Source organism: Plectropomus leopardus, chromosome 17 (genome assembly GCF_026936395.1).
Source record: "Plectropomus leopardus strain MGB_pleo_1.0 chromosome 17, ASM2693639v1, whole genome shotgun sequence".
In the NCBI taxonomy this organism is placed as follows: Eukaryota; Metazoa; Chordata; class Actinopteri; order Perciformes; family Serranidae; genus Plectropomus; species Plectropomus leopardus.
In genome coordinates, this window is record NC_142192.1 from 34,607,580 (window position 1) to 34,625,362 (window position 17,783).

Genomic DNA, 17,783 nt, shown 5'->3' on the forward strand with positions numbered 1-17,783 from the left:
GTCTCCCATGAGTCCCAGCGTCCTGTCCGGACAGGTGTCTGTAAGTTTACCCAACATGCACTGCACGACCACACGGCACACCCACAGCCAATCAGCTGTCAGTTAACAGGCGTTTCCATGGTGATGTGTGTGTGTTTCAGACTGGAAACAGGCGTCCTCTGGTTCCCAGAATCCAGGTAACTAGCTGTAGAGAGGAGTGAGACGTCTGTCTATTCCACCTGTTCTCTGGAACTGTGGGTTCTCTCGACTGATTCGTAGTTCTAGTGTTAGTACAGGTAAAGCCCTGCCCATGCAGTAGAGGTAGAGATGGGTTCTGCTCTCTTGGGTTATTCATCTGTTCTTTGTGGTTCTTCTTCTGTGCTGTGGGGGTTCCTCTGCTTCTCTTGGGGGTTCTGCTGGTGTTTTACAGGGTTCTATGTGTTTTGTGGGGTATGTTGAGTGTCTGATTTATGGGTTCTGTGGGGTTCTGCTGGTGTTCTACAGGGTACAGCTACCGCTCTGTCGGCTGTTATACGAAGTTCTACTTTGTTCTGCTCTGCTCTGTTACTGCCACTGGGCTGTTGGGAGTCCTTACTGTTCCACAGGGTTCTCAGCTGTTCTGTAGGCTGTTTGTTCCCTCTGCTGTTCTCCGGGGTTCTCCTACAGTTGAGTAGGGTTCTGTCATTGATGCTTCCGTCTTGATTTTTGCAGGTGAAGCTGTGGTACGATAAAGTCGGTCATCAGCTGATCGTCACGGTTCTCGGAGCCAAAGAACTTCCTGTCCGAGATGACGGTCGACCGAGGAACCCTTATGTTAAGATCTACTTCCTGCCAGACAGAAGGTACCAGAAGAACTGGCTTCATGGTCTAAGTAATAGTTAGAACATTCAGATTCATGCGACATGAAGATATTATTGTTGTGCATTATGATGTTTGTGGTTCTGCAAAAGAAACTTCAGAATCTCAGGTCTGGTTCTGTGGAGCCGGTAATGGGTCCTGCCCTGTGATTGGCTGTTGATTGTCTCCTGTCACAGTGATAAGAGTAAACGCAGAACAAAGACAGTGAAGAAATCGGTGGAACCTCGGTGGAACCAGACCTTCATGTACTCTCCGGTCCATCGAAGGGAGTTCAGAGAGCGGATGTTGGAGCTGACCGTCTGGGACCAGGCCCGGGTCCGCGAGGAGGAGAGCCAGTTCCTGGGAGAGGTGGGAACCCTCGAAGAACGTAGAACCTGACATGTTCCAGCTGTTTCAGGCGTATTTTATATAATTTTACTGTCTTTGAAAGGGCACTGCTCAAGCCCGTCTGTCCCATCTGTCTTTCTAATTACTCTGTCCCGTCTGTCCCTTTCTCCTGTCCATCCCGTCTATCTCTCTGTCCCCTCTGACCTGTCTGTCCCTTTGACTCCTTGGTCCTTCCTGACCCGTCTGTCCCACTGTCCCTATGGGTTCAGGTCCTGATCGAGATGGAGTCGGCCCTGCTGGACGATCAGCCTCACTGGTACAAACTGCAGCTCCATGACGTGTCCTCTGCACCGCTGCCCAACGCCTCCCCCTACCTGCAGAGGAGAGGACTGCAGCCCGAGGAGACGCCGCCCAGCAGGAGGCTGCAGAGTGAGACACACACACACAGAGTACAGACACACACACACACACACACACACAGAGTACACACACACACAGAGTACACACACACAGAGTACACACACACACACACAGAGTACACACACACACAGAGTACACACACACACACAGAGTACACACACACAGAGTACACACACACACACACACACACACACACACACACACACACACACACACACACATAGAGTACACACACACACACACAGAGTACACATACACACACTGATGATACACACTGAATACACACCCAGGCCCTCTTGTGTGTGTGTTTGTTTGTTTGTTTGTTGTCTTCAGTTCTCAGTCTTGTTTTCTTTTTATTCCTTTCGTGTTCTTCTTCTCTTGATTTTGTTTTTACTTTTCTCCCATGATGCTTTGCCAGACAAAGGTCCTTACTATAACTCAGGTAATAACAGCTGTGTGTGTATTTATGTGTGTGTGTGTGTGTGTGTGTGTGTGTGTGGGATGAGTTGGACAGTTTTGGTGTTTTGTTTCAGGAGTTCTGACGGTTCCACTGTGAGCTGGTAGGACGTTGTCTTTGAGTGTTCTAGCTGTAAATGAAGGAGTCCTTAATTTCCTTGAGGGTTTCCTGGAAAACCTCAAAAGTCCTTCTAGCAGTACCTGAGGGGGTTTGGGAAATACCTAATGTTCTGTAGAGTTCTGAGGGTCCCAGCACTCATCCAGTTTTGAAATTGTCATCGAGATCTTTGAGAGCTTCATGGGATTTCAAGATTCTTTATTGGGGTTCCACAGATCCTTGTAAAGGTTCTGTAAGTTCTGAGTAGTACAAATTTGTGAGATGTATGTTTTATGTGTCCTCATTTATTGTTTTGTTTTGTTTTGTTTCAAATAAACTATAAGTTTATGGTATTCCAGAGTTCCTTAAAAAGGTGTTTGAGGAGCTTGATGATGTCTGTGTCCACGCAGAGCTTCTGTGAACCAGTGAGGGTCGATGTTAAGAAACCTCATGAATCTTAAGATGGTTTCTAGGGTTCCTTTAAAGGGTTGCAGTTCAAGGCTGTTTTAGGACAACTTAGCACAAAGGTTCTCTTGGGCTCTCCAGAAGGTGCTAACATTCCTCAGCTATCTGCAGGGCTCACCCAGTTTTTAGTAAAGCTGGTCTGTCTCTGCAGCAGAAAGAAATCGGTGCTACTTGACCCGATAAAGCAGAGAGAAAGCACTAAACTCCACACGATGACTCGACACCTGTGAGTTTTACTGTGAGGGCAGCAGAGACATCCAGGCGCTGGTTAGATGGAGGGAAGTTTAGCACGGTTCTTTGACACATACTGCCCACATTGTTTGATACAAAGCTGGCTGAAAATCAGAAACGTGTCCCTCTGAGAAGCTGTTTGAGGTTACAGGAATCCTGGTAGGGGTTCTGGAGGTGCTTGATGCTGTCTGGGACTAAAACTCCTTGTGAAGGTGATGGAGACTCATGATGGTGCACCACTGAACTTGGATGTTTAAGAGTCTTTGAGAATCCTAAAATGTGTTTGTCTTTAAGGCTGTTCTTTGGTTCCTTAAAAGGGTGTTTGGGGATTACAGGAAGCCTGGCAGGGGTTCTACAAGTGCTTGGTGGTGAGGATGTAGAAATCTTTGTGGCGGTAGCTCAATGATCTTTTGTGTTTTGTGTCGTCAAGAATCATCAAATATGTTCCAAGGTTCTTCGGGGGGGTTAGCTGTTTTTGAGGCTGTCCTGAGGGTCTTTGAGAAGTTGGTGCGATCTCAGGGATCATTCTGACGTACCCCACGATCTTTAGAGAGGTTTCTTGGAGTCTGAATGTGCATGTTTTCATTTCATGTTTTCATTTTGGACCAACTATAGGAGTTCTGGAAAGGTTCTAGCTGTTCTGGAAAGGTTCTAGCTGTGGTTAGGAGGATGTCAGTAGTCCCTTAGGTGTTCCCAATGATCTCATAAAGGTTTAAGGGGAGTTTGGGTCAAGTGAAAAGAGGAAGTGGCCCTTTAATGTCCATGTGAGGACTGTAGTTTCTTGTCTCCCATTGAGTCTCTGTGTGTCGGATTAGTTGACCTTCCTGTAGAGGATTATGGGCGAGCTGCTTACAGGCTTAAACGTCCTCTGTGTCTCTGCAGGGTCTCAGAGGATCAGTGACAGCGAGTTCTCAGACTACGACTGTGAAGATGGAATTGGGGTGATATCAGGTGAACTGCATCTCCCATCATGCACTGCAGCCCCTGCAGCTCGTTTTAAAGCCTGGTCAGACCTTCTCGTGGCAGTTCTGACGGCCCCTGTGTCGGGGTTGATGGTTCAACTCCCGCTTTGTTTCCCATCCAGACCACAGACAGAATGGGCGGGATTTCCACAGCTCCACCCTCTCAGTGCCAGAGCAGGTGATGTCGTCCAATCACTGCTCTCGATCTGATGTGGTCAGGATGAGGTCACGGTCGCCAAGCCAACCGCCTCCTCACAGGTAACGAACTGTTTCTGTGTGCAGTAAGTCATCTAATTTCACACCACTCACCGTCACTCTCTCATCACCCCCTCTGACCTCTGACCTTTGTCCCCAACACCTAACCCCTACTCCTTGACCCCGAACACGTAACTTGTGACCCCTAATTTCAACGCCCTGACAACTGACCCCTGACCTCTAACCTCTGGTTGCCAGTGGTAATCCTCTGTACCCGTTGTACCGGGAGGACGCTGTACGGCTGCTGCGAAGCTCCAAACTGAGCCGAGCGTACTCTGACGCCAGCCAGTACAGCCTGGACAGGTAACGATTGATCAATCAATCAAAAAATAATCTGTTTAAATAGGAATGCCCCTGTGATGCTCCAGGACCAGTGACACCAACACTGGCTTCAGTACTGGTTATAGTGTGGTCTTGAGCCCGTGTCGTACCACCGCTGTTACTGGTTGTACTGGCGTCTGTATTTGCGGTGGTCATGTCGCTGCTTGTGCTCTCAGCTGTAGTTCTGGCTTTAGTCTTGATTGTGATATTGGTTTTAGCGCTTGTTGTACTGCTGGTTTTATACTGGTTTCGTAATGGTTGTAGCACTGGTTATTCTGCTGGTTTTCCTGGTTGTAGATCAGGTCCTGGTCGTAGTTCTAGTTGCAGTCGGTCTGTCTGACTCTGTCTCTGTGTATTCAGGAGACCGCTCAGGAGAATGTCTGTTGCCAACTCTCTCGACTCCCACGACAGGTACTGAAACTGAAACAGGATAAACCCGAGTAGCACTGACCGTCAGGGCTGGGTATCAGTGCGCCAGACCTTCAGGGATTCAACCAAAATAAGTCAGTACCTCATAGAACCGAATCGCCTCCTGCAGGGGTCTGATCCGGAGCCCCTCACCTACCGACGAACACTACGAGAAGGCAGCAAACTTTCATTTTTTTCTCTTTTAAATATATATGCGTGTCCCCTTGTATCATTCTGTGTCCCCTCTCTAAATTTGGATGTTTTTACGGTACCGTGAATGCAACTTTTAGACCTAGCAGAATTAACTTAACAGTTCATTAACTTAACGGGTTAAGTTTCACTGTCGCTGTGCCCGACGTCCGGCTACTCCGTCTGAGCCGGCCTTTAAATCACCAAACAGTATTTGCTATGTTCCTAATGAACGGTCCACATCTGGAATTAGAACATCTTTTCATGGCGGCGGATGTTTTAATTGTGTCGGCCCATTACAAATAAATAAATGAAACCCTGTTACGTTAAGGGTACTGGTACTGTAGTATTTTTAAGGATACCCAGCCCTGCTCAGAGTACAGTAGTTACAGTCAGGATGAAAGTCATGACATTCTCACCCACATCTGTGTGTTTCTGTGTGTAAGATATTTTAATGGTCCGAACCAAACTCACTGGACAAACCACATGGTGAATGGGAGCTGTGAGGACTACAGGTAAGGACTGGGGCTTATGGGTAATGTAGTGTTATTTAGAGGATGATGTCAGCTTTATGAAACGTCAGTTAACACACAGGGATATTTATTCTGAATGAGTTTTACTTCCTCTTTCTACTTTTTTTTAAATTTTTGAAGAACATATTTCAGATTGTTTTTCCTTCAAAGGGATGCTTTGTTTGTTTGTTTTTTTTGCTCAAAAAAATATTCAGCATGCCTTCTCCTTCTGCACCGCTCTGTCAGTGTCGACTGCCCAGGTAAAGAGCAGGTGCAGGTGTGTTCGGGGTTAAAGGTCAGTAAGGTTTGAGTCATCATGTTCTCTGACGTGTTTCTGTTCTGCAGTCAGGACTTCATCCCCGACTTCCCGTACGAACCCGATACCTGCGACGAGGAGCTGCTCAGGTAACCAGATGGACTGTTGGACACTGGGATAGGAGATAGGTGTAGACAGGTGTGGACAGGTGTAGACAGGTGTGGACAGGTGTAAATGGGTGTGGACAGGTGTAGACGAGTGTAGATGTGTGTAGACGTAGAGGACCCCAATCAGCTCCCTCCCTCCATCCTCTGTCCTCTCTGGAGGTGTCTCTCAGTGCAGACAGCTCAGGGTTCATTTGGTGTTCAGACTGGACTCAGGTGACACACCTGTCCACCTGCAGAGACGTTTTCAGAGCCTGATGATGTCACTGAGGCTGCTTTTCACTATCCTAATCTGACTCCAAGCTTCCTTCACTCGCCTCCTTTGCTAGTATCTTAGTCCCTCCCACAGGAGATGCGAGCGGAGGAGTCGAGGAGGAGACGCGAGAGGAGAGGAGGTGACAGTGTGAAATCCTCAGTCCCACAGCGTCAGTCTGAAGCGACGTCCCCTCTATATCAATAGATCTGTGAATACGTGTTTGGACGATTTTATTGTCAGTGTTTTGGCGTCACACACAGCAGGAGTTTTATTTCGTTAAGGCCTGTTTCTGTAGATCTACAGATCTATAGATCTACAGATCTATAGATCTTTAGTCAGTGTTCGATTTTCCTCACACGCTGACGGCGCGTCACATTAAGCTATATCTCATCAAATTAGCATAATGAAAGGACCCCGAGTCTCTGCACTGAGGAAGGCCGTAAAACTTCCCTCATTCCTCTCCCAGCATCCTTTGCTGTGTCTGCTCTCACTGAGGCCTGATGGGTAATGTAGTGCCAAACTCCAGGAGGTGATTTCTTCTTCTTTGGTGTTTGGTTTCCATTCTTCAGCGCTTTAAACTTCCTGTTTTCCTGCCTCGCAGGCCTCCACAGGGGCAACCAGCCGGCGGTCGTCACGGTGACTTGACTAACTAACCCCTCCCGCAGGTGCAGTGGCTGTCATGGTGACGGTTGTCATGGTGATGTGCAGGTTCAGTCGGGGGATGGACCGGCGGGATTACTACAGTCGCTCTCGCTCGGCCGACCAGCGGGCGATGGTGGACCGACCCGTCTACATGCGCTCTCACTCCACCGACCGAGCTGACTCCGCCCACCTCAGGTCCAGACGCTCCGCCCCCCCCTCACCTATCCCCACCAGGTGATCCCCTTCGGACCAATCAGAGAGCAGCTCTGCCATCGCAGAGTTTGGGAAAAGCATGGCGTCTGTTTGACCACGCCCCGTTCTTTAACCCCACCCCCTCAGTGACATCACAGCTCTGCCTGTTGTTCGTATTAATGTGTTTGTTGTCTGACGCTGTTTTTTTTTATTTCGCAGCATGCTGAGGATGCATGATGCCGATTGTTTTTGTATTTTGTATTTTTGGTTGTTTTTGGTAGATTTTTGTTTTTTCGGTTGTTTTTCTAAACTTTTCTAACATTTGTCGTCAGTGAAACTGAGCACGAGGCCGAGAGGAGGATCTTGATATTTTGTCTTTTTAAGGGTCATGGTCATGAAAAAACTAGAAAAGTCATGGAATTTGTAGATCGCAATTTCCAGGCCTGGACAAGCTTTAAAAAAACAAATATACCCTAAAATGTTTTGGAAAAGTCATGAAATTTGTTTTCACCGTTCCTGGCTGATAAAAGGTGGAATTTGGGGGAATTTTTAAAGAAAAACATTGCCGAAAAAACTAAAAAGAGAAAAAAAAGTGTTTGTTTTTTTTAAAATCCCCAAACATTAAAAAAAAAAGTTTATGTTGAAAGAAACACACCTCGTATGTTTTCTTTAAAAAATGGCGGTAAATTGAAAAAAAAGTCCAGCCGCTGTGTCCCTCCTTTAAAGACAAAGTAAAAAACATCAGTCCCTCCTCAGGGTTTAAAAACTGTTTGACATGCCTCCCCTTTTTTGCACCACCCCCTCCCTTCACATAAATAACAAAAAGTCCCTTAGCACCATCAGAGTTTGAGCCATTAGCTTTTTGTTAGCTAACGTCGTGGAGCCTAACCTTTGACCCTGCAGGTGCCACCTCGCTGCAGTCTGGTTGGTAGTTTGAGTCTTGTTTTTTTTTTTTTCCCAACAGGGCGAACCCTCGAGGTGGATCCACCCAGACGAGTCCAACAGGAACGCCGGTCTGCAGCCGCCGAGGACGCCTGCTGCCCATCGTCCCGCCCAAAGGTGCTCCGGATAGAAGTACGTCTCTTAGCTTCCTGTCAGGTGACATGTCCAGAGCCAACCAGCTGCTAGCAATGTTCACATGCTGCTGATCGGCAGGTTGCAGCAGATCCAGATGTTCAGGTTTTGGTTCTTCAGTTTGTTCAGAGCTCAGGAGGCCTGACGGAAAAATTCAGTCTTTAGTCTCCGTCTGAACGTTCGACAGCTAATGATGAAACCCTGAATCAGAGATAAAGTCTGAGTCAAGATCTGCTCTAAAGGGAACCAGTGAAAACCTCCTGCTGAAGGGGGACTGTCTCAGTGTCAGCATGCATGGGAAGGAACGTCTCAGTAAGACAGATTCTGATTGGTTGTGTCTGTCCTTCATGAAGTCGCTGTCGCAGAGATCTAAACGATGTTGATCAGAAACTTCAGTCTTGGTCCTGGTGATCAGCAGAGAAGTAGCACATATGTCCTTTTCCCGAGACAAATCCTCCAGTTCTCTCTGGCGGATCTGCCCGGAACCTGCATCTTAATGTGGTTGACTTTTCTGAGACCTTACGGGACCCACCTGTGACCCAACAGGAAGGTGCTTTCGGAAGGTTTCAGATGATCCAGCAAGAGCTTTGTTAGGAAAATACCCATGTAATTGGTCAGCTGATGCAACAGATCGTGTGATCATCTCATGTTGGTTTTCATTCATCTATCTGATCATCTTTTCTTTTTCATTTCCTTCTGCCCATCAGTTCTCGCCACAATCACCACAGGAGCATCAACTGTAGCCCCTCCCACTCCACATCATCAGGCCCCTCCCCCCGTTCCCAAACAAACTCCTCCCCCTGCCAACCACCAACCGCCTCCTCTTATAAGAATACAAGCCCCACCTCCTCCTGGACCCATGCAACCCCAACCACCTCCTGCACCGGCTCCCGCACCGGCACCGGCACCAGCACCGGCTCCTACACCCGCATCCGTACCCCCATCCACACCTGTATCCGCACCTGCACCTGCACCTGCACTTGCTGCTGCACCTGCACCTACTCCTACACCAGCAACTGCACCTGCTTCCCCTGTAGTTCAACCACTGCCAAACCCCGAACCCACCCTTCCCCCTCCACCCACTCCGACACCTGCACCAACCCCTGACCCCGCCCTCACCTGCCCCCTCCCGGCCCCGCCCCCACAGACTCCAGGTGCGTACCACACAGATTTGATGTGAACCACTCAGTCCAGTCACCTGTAGACCCAGTAAGACCAGTAGGCAACGACCCTGCAGTCTGTGTGTCAGACATTCTCATCCATCCATCCATCCATCCATCCATCCATCCATTCATTCATTCATGTGTTCATTTCTGTTGCATCACGCTGACATCATCCCACCTGTCCGAGTCAGACCTTGACCGACGCTCCGCCACACCTGGAGGGACTAGAAAAGGCAAGTCCGAGTCTCAGGTGGATGTGATGATGCGTTCAGGTGACCCTGCTGATGTCACAGCAGGGTCATCAGCTGAACAAGTGAGTGCTGCTGTGGTCTGACCAATCGTGTCTCTCTCTTTCCCACGACACAGAGGTCACATGGGAGGACCAGCAGAACAAAACAGCCAATGGTATGGCGTTATCTGTTAGCCAGACAGGTAGCCCCGCCCCCCGTAGTTATGTCATAACGTGGTTAGAGGAAGTGAAGTGGTTAGCTTTGGATTGTACTTCCTGTCTCTGATGCTCTCTTCATCCGTCCATCCCTCTTTATCTGTCCATCCCTCTCTTCATCCATCCATCCCTCTCTTCATTGCCCGTCCCTCTCTTCATCCGTCCATCCTGTTAGTGACTCTTCTCGGGTTGATTTTCTTTTGTTGGTTTCGTGGTCGTGATGTCAGCGGTAGGCGTCGCCGCTGTGAGCAGAAGGTCGTCTGTTTGTTGACTTCCTGTTTGCTGCAGTTGTTGAGCGTGACGATGATGAAGGTCGTGATGCACAAGAAATGTGATGTTTCAAAGGGTTAATAGCAGATCTGAATAATCAGAGTAAGATCAGCTCTCAGCGCTCAAGTTTTTTTTATTGTGAATTTTAACGTTTAACGTTTGAAACGTAACCAAAAAGAAATCTGTTTCCCGTTGACTCTTCGTGGAATAAAATCTCCTCATCATCCTCAAACCTGCTTCCTGCAGTTTAGTAACTTTGCTGCAGATTTTCTGATGCGACTCTTTAAAACTCTTTAATGATGTCAGAGCTGCTGCTCAGCTGAGGCGGTGATTGGCTGATTGTTATGATGATGTCACTCCTGTGTTTGGAAACACTTCCTGTGTATTTAGTGACATCAGAGACTAAAGTATGACATCATCGATGGGTATCAGAAACACAGTATTGATCCCTGAGGAGGAAACTGTGTTTGTGATGATCCAGAAGTACAAGTATTCAAAATGTAAAGCAGAACTGCAGTTATCATACAAATACTGTCTGTGAATATTTGAAACGAGTGTGTGAAACCTGCTGAGTGTGTGTGTCGTGTCTCTGCAGGTGTGATGAAGGAGCCGTCCAAGGTGAGCACACACACACACACACACACACACACACACGCACACACACACACATACACACACCTCTAATGATGTCACACACTCGTTCACCTGTCCTCCCTCTGTGTCCCCAGCTGAGGGACAGTCTGTCCTTCAAGTCATCGGACAGTGATGTTAGCGACATGTCGGCCATGTCCGGCGAGGCTCGCTCCGCCCCCAGGATCAGGTGAGACCGCCGTCCACACCAGCGTCTCTTTATTTAATGTTGTCTTTTTAGGGACTGTTGGCTATTTATGGGGGGGGGACAAAGAGGAGGCACTGGGAGGGGCTTATGTTTTAGAAAATTGTGGTGATTTAAAATTATTTATTTTTTCATTAAAAAATTGTCGGGATTGTTAAAGACAACAGGAGACTTTTTTCTTTAACAATCTTAGTGATTTCCTTCTAGAAACATTTGAGGCGATTTAAAAAATATATATATATATATATATATATATATATATATATATATGTATGTATATATATATATATATATTGGCGATTTTTAAAGACAATTCTTTTAGTTGTTTTTTTCATTACATTTTTTTTGCAACTTATAAAAGAAACATTTTAGTGATTTTCTTTTTTCTTTGTATCGTTTGATCCATTTTTAAATAAAAGCTGCCTTCAAACCTGCAGTCCTCTGACAAATAACCTACAGTCCCTTAGCATGTTTATAGCAGCATGATGGTTTTTTTGTGTTTCTTTCCTTTTTGGGGGGCATTTTATGTTTTTAATTGATAGGAGAAGAGACATAGCCTCTGTACGTGAGGCGTCCACTCTACCCACTGAGCCAACGCGCCCCCACCATGATGTTTTCTTTAAGCTAGCATGATCTTGTTTCTGTTTGCTTGTTAGCATGTGTTGCTCTTCATCACTCTGTCTGTCTGCATGTTTCTGCACGCTGTCCTCTGATTGGTTGACACAGTCGGGCGGAGGCCCTGGAGGGCCAATCAGTGGAGTTGGGGGTGGGGTCAGAGGAAACACAGGAAGTAGCAGGGACGGCAGAGGGCGGAGCCATGTTAGTGAAGAGCGAATCAGTGGAAGAAGCAGAGGAGGAGGAAGTGGCTGAGCCTTCAAAGTAAGAGCTCGACCAATGAGGCACTCCGACAGCAGTAGTGATGCCATGGTGTGGTTGTGGTTGACAGGTGCAGATGTGATTGTGGTTGACAGGTGTGAATGACAGGTGCAGGTGCGGTTGACAGGTGTGGTTGTGGTTGACAGGTGAAGGTGCGGTTGACAGGTGTGGTTGTGTCTCCCCCTGCAGGCCGGTGCCCGGTACTCCACTGCAGAAGTCGTCGAGTGTTGGCGGAGACATTTGTTCTTTGGGGAGAAACGACGATGATGATGATGACAAGAAGCGGCGCTCGAGCTTTGGAGCAAAGATGATGGGGATGGTGGGACTGGGAAAGAAGAGTCAGAGCGCCTCCCAGCTCAACCCTGAGGGTCAGTCCCAGTTCAACCAGTAACAAGTCACCAGTAAGCAGCTGAAGCAACCAGAACGAGTCAGTTTCAGATACCTGAAGGACGAGGACGGCGTCCCTCAGGGATCAAAATCAGGCCCCTTATCAATCAGAGTTACACCATAAAGTCAAACTCTACGCCGATGACGTGCTTTTATTTCCAGTAACATGGAACCGGTTCTGGTCTGGTTCCTGTACCTCATTTTTAGCCATTTTGATTGTTTCCACCAAAAATAAACTGGTTTAGAACCAACAAAATTTGCTTTTCAGCTGTAACCAACAAAATAGCAAAAATATTTTTTTTGACCTGAGGTGCAAATCGGACGACATCAGTGGGCGTGTCTTATTCTGTTTATTATGTAAACAAACATAAAAACATGTAAACATAAAATATACAAACATAAAACATGAAAACATGAAAACATGAAAACACGACGTTCAGCTAAAACCCGAACTAAACTCTGTTTCCCAGAATGCAGTGTGACTCCTCAGTGCAGACAGTGACGTCACTGCAGCTTCAGCTCACGTTCACTTCCTTTGTTTCAGAGGAGGAGAAGAAGAAGAAGGTGGTGAGACTTCCTGTCCAGAGGAGCGTAGAGACCGGATTGGCCATTGAGTTTAAAGCCCGCTTCACCCGCCAGCCGAGCCGCGACCCCGACGCCGAGGACCCCAAACCTGGAGCGTAAGACCCCCCCACCCTCTGCCCGCTCCCCCACCAATGTTTTTAATATGTCACTTCCTGTTTTCACTACATCACTTCCTGTTTTTAATCTGTGCTCTCTGTAATTTGTCGCTCTGCAGCCGAACATCAAAAAATCATTATATAATCATATTTTTTTTTAATTTATTTTTCTCTGTAATATTTAATATTTATCTCTGTAATTTTTAATATTTTTCTCTCTGTAATATTTAATATTTTTCTCTGTAATATTTAATATTTCTCTCTGTAATTTTTAATATTTTTCTCCCTGTAATATTTAATATTTTTCTCCCTGTAATATTTAATATTTTTCTCTGTAATATTTAATATTTTTCTCTCTGTAATATTTCATATTTTTCACTGTAATTTTAAATATTTTTCTCTGTCATATTCAATATTTCCTCTCTCTGTCGTGTTTATCTCAATTTTCTTTAGTCTCATATTTCCGGGGGTGAAGTTGGCGTCAGACAAACAGTTCACTGGCTTCCTGGAGGGGTTAGGCCCCGCCCAGCTGGCGGGACGACAGACTCTGGCCACGCCCCCTATGGGTAAGTATCCATTAAACTTTATTTACACTTTATAAAGCGTTCGTTTTCACAGATGTTTACAAAGATTCATTGATATTTATTTATTGTCCATGTAAGGATCCATTAGTGTTTACTGATATATACACGTGTTTATGTATTTATACTGTACTGTTTCTGCGTAAATATTAGTGTTTGTATATTTATACTTCACTGTTTCTATGTAAATATTAGTGTTTGTATATTTATACTTCACTGTTTCTGTGTAAATATTAGTGTTTGTATATTTATACTTCACTGTGTCTGTGTAAATATTAGTGTTTATATTTGGATATCAGCGTCAGTGAAACGGAGCAAAGCTGCAGTGAGAAAGTCGATTGTTTATATTTTTATTGTTAATCAATAAAAGAATCAAACAGAATCTGTGACATCATCTAACCCTCTGATTGGCTGATTCCTGGTCAGGTGACATCCAGATTGGGATGGTGTACAGGAAGGAGCGTCTGGACGTGGAGGTGATCCGAGCCCGCGGCCTCGTGGGTAAACAAGGCAACAAGAACACACCAGGTAAAATACAACACACTGATACACACTACTACACACTAATACACTAATACACACTACTACACACTAATACACTAATACACACTACTACACACCAATACACACTATTACACACTAATACACAATACTACACACCAATACACACTAATGCCCACCAATACACACTACTACACACTAATACACTAATACACACTAATGCACACCAATACACACTACTACACACTAATACACTAATACACACTAATGCCCACCAATACACACTACTACACACTAATACACTAATACACACTAATGCACACCAATACACACTACTACACACTATGACTACACACCGGTACACACGACTACAGAGTACTACAGAGTACTACAGAGTACTACAGAGTACTACAGGTTCCTGCCCCCTGTCACTGCAGTGCACAGCAGGACCGTCTGTCGGATTCGGAGACTCGGGGCTCAGCCTGAACCTCTGAGGGAAAAAACGGTTGCTAACCTAAAAAAGTGTTTTGAGCTTTTCTTTTTCCTATTAATGTTTTGTGTTTTTTAAAAACTTTCGGAGATTCTTTTTGTCCTTGAATCTTTTTGGAGACTTCTTTATCTTGAAAAATTAATTTCCTTTAAAATGTGTGCTAACTTTGCAAATATTTGGCTTTTTTTTTTCAAAACAGTTTTTGCAATTTCTTTTTTTGGCCTTTTTTTCTTTTCTTTTTTTCATTAAACGTGTTTGGCTGTTTTGTTTTGTTTTCGTAAAATCGATTGCTATATCTTTAAAAGTTGATGAATTGATGATTTTTTAAATAATTTGTGTGTGTGTGTGTGTGGGCAGCTCCCTATGTGAAGGTGTATCTGATGGATAACGGGAAGTGTGTGTTGAAGAGAAGAACTCGTCTGGCGAGAAAAACTCTGGATCCACTTTATCAACAACAGCTGCAGTTTGAAGAAAACCCAGAAGGGAAAGTACTACAGGTCAAACATAAACACACACATATATATATACATATGTACACACACACACACACACACACACGCACACACACATACACAGTATATACATATGTACACACACACACACACTCATATACATAAACACACACATACACATACACAGTATATACATATGTACACACACACACACACACACACACACACACACACACACACTCATATACATAAACACACACACACACACACACACACATACACAGTATATACATATGTACACACACACACACACACACACACACACACACACACACACTCATATACATAAACACACACATACACATACACAGTATATACATATGTACACACACACACACACACACACACACACACACACACATATACACAAACACACACACACACACACACACACACACATACACAGTATATACATATGTACACACACACACACACACACACACACACACACACACACACACTCATATACATAAACACACACACATACACAGAATATACATATGTACACACACACACACACACACACACACACACACACATATACATAAACACACACACATACACAGAATATACATATGTACACACACACACACACACACACACACTCATATACATAAACACACACACATACACAGTATATACATATGTACACACACACACACACACACACACACACACACACACACACACACACACACATATACATAAACACACACACATACACAGTATATACATATGTACACACACACACACACACACACTCATATACATAAACACACACACACATATACATACACAGTATATATATATGTACACACACACACACATACACAGTATATACATATGTACACACACACACACACACACACACACACACACACACACACACCCACTCATATACATAAACACACACACACACACACACACACACACACACACACACACACACACACACACACACACACACACACACACACACACACACACACACACACACACAGTATATACATATGTACACACACACACATATACATAAACACACACACATATACATACACAGTATATACATATGTACACACACACACTCATACATAAACACACACATACACATACACAGTATATACATATGTACACACACACACACACACACACACACACACACACTCATATACATAAACACACACACACACACACACACACACATACACAGTATATACATATGTACACACACACACACACACACACAAACACACACACACACACTCATATACATAAACACACACACATATACATACACAGTATATATATATGTACACACACACACACACACACACACCCACTCATATACATAAACACACACACACACACACACACACACACAGTATATACATATGTACACACACACACACACACATATACATAAACACACACACATATACATACACAGTATATACATATGTACACACACACACTCATACATAAACACACACATACACATACACAGTATATACATATGTACACACACACACACACACACACACACACACATATACATAAACAAACACACACACATACACAGTATATACATATGTACACACACACACACACACACACACGCACACACATATACATAAAAACACATACATACATACACACACACACAACTTTTTTCATATGTATATACACATAGACACATATACACAAACATACAAACAAACGTGTGTGTGTATGTGTGTGCGTGTGCAGATCATCGTGTGGGGCGACTACGGGCGGATGGACCATAAATCCTTCATGGGTGCCGCTCAGATCCTATTGGATGATCTGGACCTGTCCAATATGGTGATTGGCTGGTTCAAACTGTTTCCTGCCACCTCATTGGTGGACGCTGCCTTGGCCCCGCTGACCAATAAGGAGACGGAGGGCTCAAAGTCGTAGCGTCAGGAGGCGGGATCGACTGTATCGCCATAGCAACGGCCGGGAGGGGGCAGGAGGGGACACATGGGCGGAGCCTATAAAAAAGTCCTATGATCCTCCTCTGCTGCTGCATGCTGCATGATGACATCACAGCTGTGACATAACATTGTCACAATGATGTCACCGGGAGGAGGCTGGAGGCTCCGCCCCCTGGTGCTGCCCCAGAGTGAGGACGGGCGCCACGGAGCAAAGGACGCTGGGAAAAGACAGACAGGAGAGGCCGTGTGACCTCCAGCTGCCAGCCAATCACAGCAGCTCCTCAGGAGTCATGTGACTCACTGTCAGCAGCATGTCTACTGTCACCTGATCGTTTCCATGGAGACGCAGAACGTGGTTCTTTATGGTTTTGCATGGAACGACATTAGAACATAAGAAACATCAACTGTGAAAACAAAAAAAGTTACAGAACATGAGAACAGAAAAATAAACAGATTCTCTCTGAGAACGTGTTCTTTTTTACCGACAACAACGAGACAGGTTCTGTAGAGAAAATAAAGGTTCTGTAAGGTTCGACAGTAGTCAGGTTCTGATGACAAGACCGGGTTCTTTAAAACATCAACTGTGAAAAAAAAAGTTACGGAACATGAGAATAGAAACATAAACAGATTCTCTCTGAGAATGTGTTCTTTATGTTTGACAAGACCTGGTTCTTTAGAGTTCTACAGGAGTCAGGTTCTGCAGACAAGACCAGGTTCTTTAAAATCATCATCTGTGGGGGGAAAAAAGTTACGCAACACGAGAACAGAAAAATAAATGAAAAATAAATGGATATTCTCTGAGAACGTGTTCTTTATGACTACCATCAACTGGTTCTCCAGGAGCCAGGTTCTGTAAAGAAAATAAAGGTTCTCTGTGGTTCTACACAAATCAGGTTCTGCTGACAAGACTGGGTTCTCTAGGGTTCTACAGAAACCAGGTTCTGGTGACAAGACCAGGTTCTCTCGGGTTCTACAGGAGCCAGGTTCTGTAGAGAAAATAAAGGATCTGTATGGTTCTACAGGAAAA

At 45.1% G+C, this 17,783-nt stretch overlaps 1 protein-coding gene across 21 annotated transcripts in view; it reads left to right on the top strand.

The window, feature by feature from the left end:
- LOC121938943 (regulating synaptic membrane exocytosis protein 2-like) overlaps positions 1-17,223 on the top strand; it is a 45,093-nt gene extending 27,870 nt beyond the window's left edge. For 2 of the 21 annotated variants that reach the window (XM_088090597.1, XM_088090615.1), the window contains 27 exons: positions 1-40; positions 141-176; positions 691-821; positions 1,014-1,185; positions 1,434-1,593; positions 2,003-2,026; positions 3,716-3,784; positions 3,918-4,053; positions 4,249-4,353; positions 4,732-4,782; positions 5,415-5,483; positions 5,696-5,740; positions 5,826-5,885; positions 6,865-7,032; positions 7,955-8,064; positions 8,772-9,218; positions 9,419-9,460; positions 9,594-9,632; positions 10,538-10,560; positions 10,671-10,762; positions 11,504-11,656; positions 11,843-12,021; positions 12,585-12,720; positions 13,174-13,286; positions 13,728-13,829; positions 14,650-14,789; positions 16,551-17,223. The exon at positions 1-40 is cut by the window's left edge and continues 49 nt beyond it. In XM_088090597.1, the coding sequence (XP_087946723.1) occupies positions 1-40; positions 141-176; positions 691-821; positions 1,014-1,185; positions 1,434-1,593; positions 2,003-2,026; positions 3,716-3,784; positions 3,918-4,053; positions 4,249-4,353; positions 4,732-4,782; positions 5,415-5,483; positions 5,696-5,740; positions 5,826-5,885; positions 6,865-7,032; positions 7,955-8,064; positions 8,772-9,218; positions 9,419-9,460; positions 9,594-9,632; positions 10,538-10,560; positions 10,671-10,762; positions 11,504-11,656; positions 11,843-12,021; positions 12,585-12,720; positions 13,174-13,286; positions 13,728-13,829; positions 14,650-14,789; positions 16,551-16,739 (3,031 nt within the window). In that variant the 3' untranslated portion in view covers positions 16,740-17,223. The remainder of the gene's footprint in view (positions 41-140; positions 177-690; positions 822-1,013; positions 1,186-1,433; positions 1,594-2,002; positions 2,027-3,715; positions 3,785-3,917; positions 4,054-4,248; positions 4,354-4,731; positions 4,783-5,414; positions 5,484-5,695; positions 5,741-5,825; positions 5,886-6,864; positions 7,033-7,954; positions 8,065-8,771; positions 9,219-9,418; positions 9,461-9,593; positions 9,633-10,537; positions 10,561-10,670; positions 10,763-11,503; positions 11,657-11,842; positions 12,022-12,584; positions 12,721-13,173; positions 13,287-13,727; positions 13,830-14,649; positions 14,790-16,550) is intronic. The other 19 variants (XM_088090600.1, XM_088090604.1, XM_088090598.1 and 16 more) reach the window with 19 other exon arrangements.
- Positions 17,224-17,783: the final 560 nt, after the last annotated feature.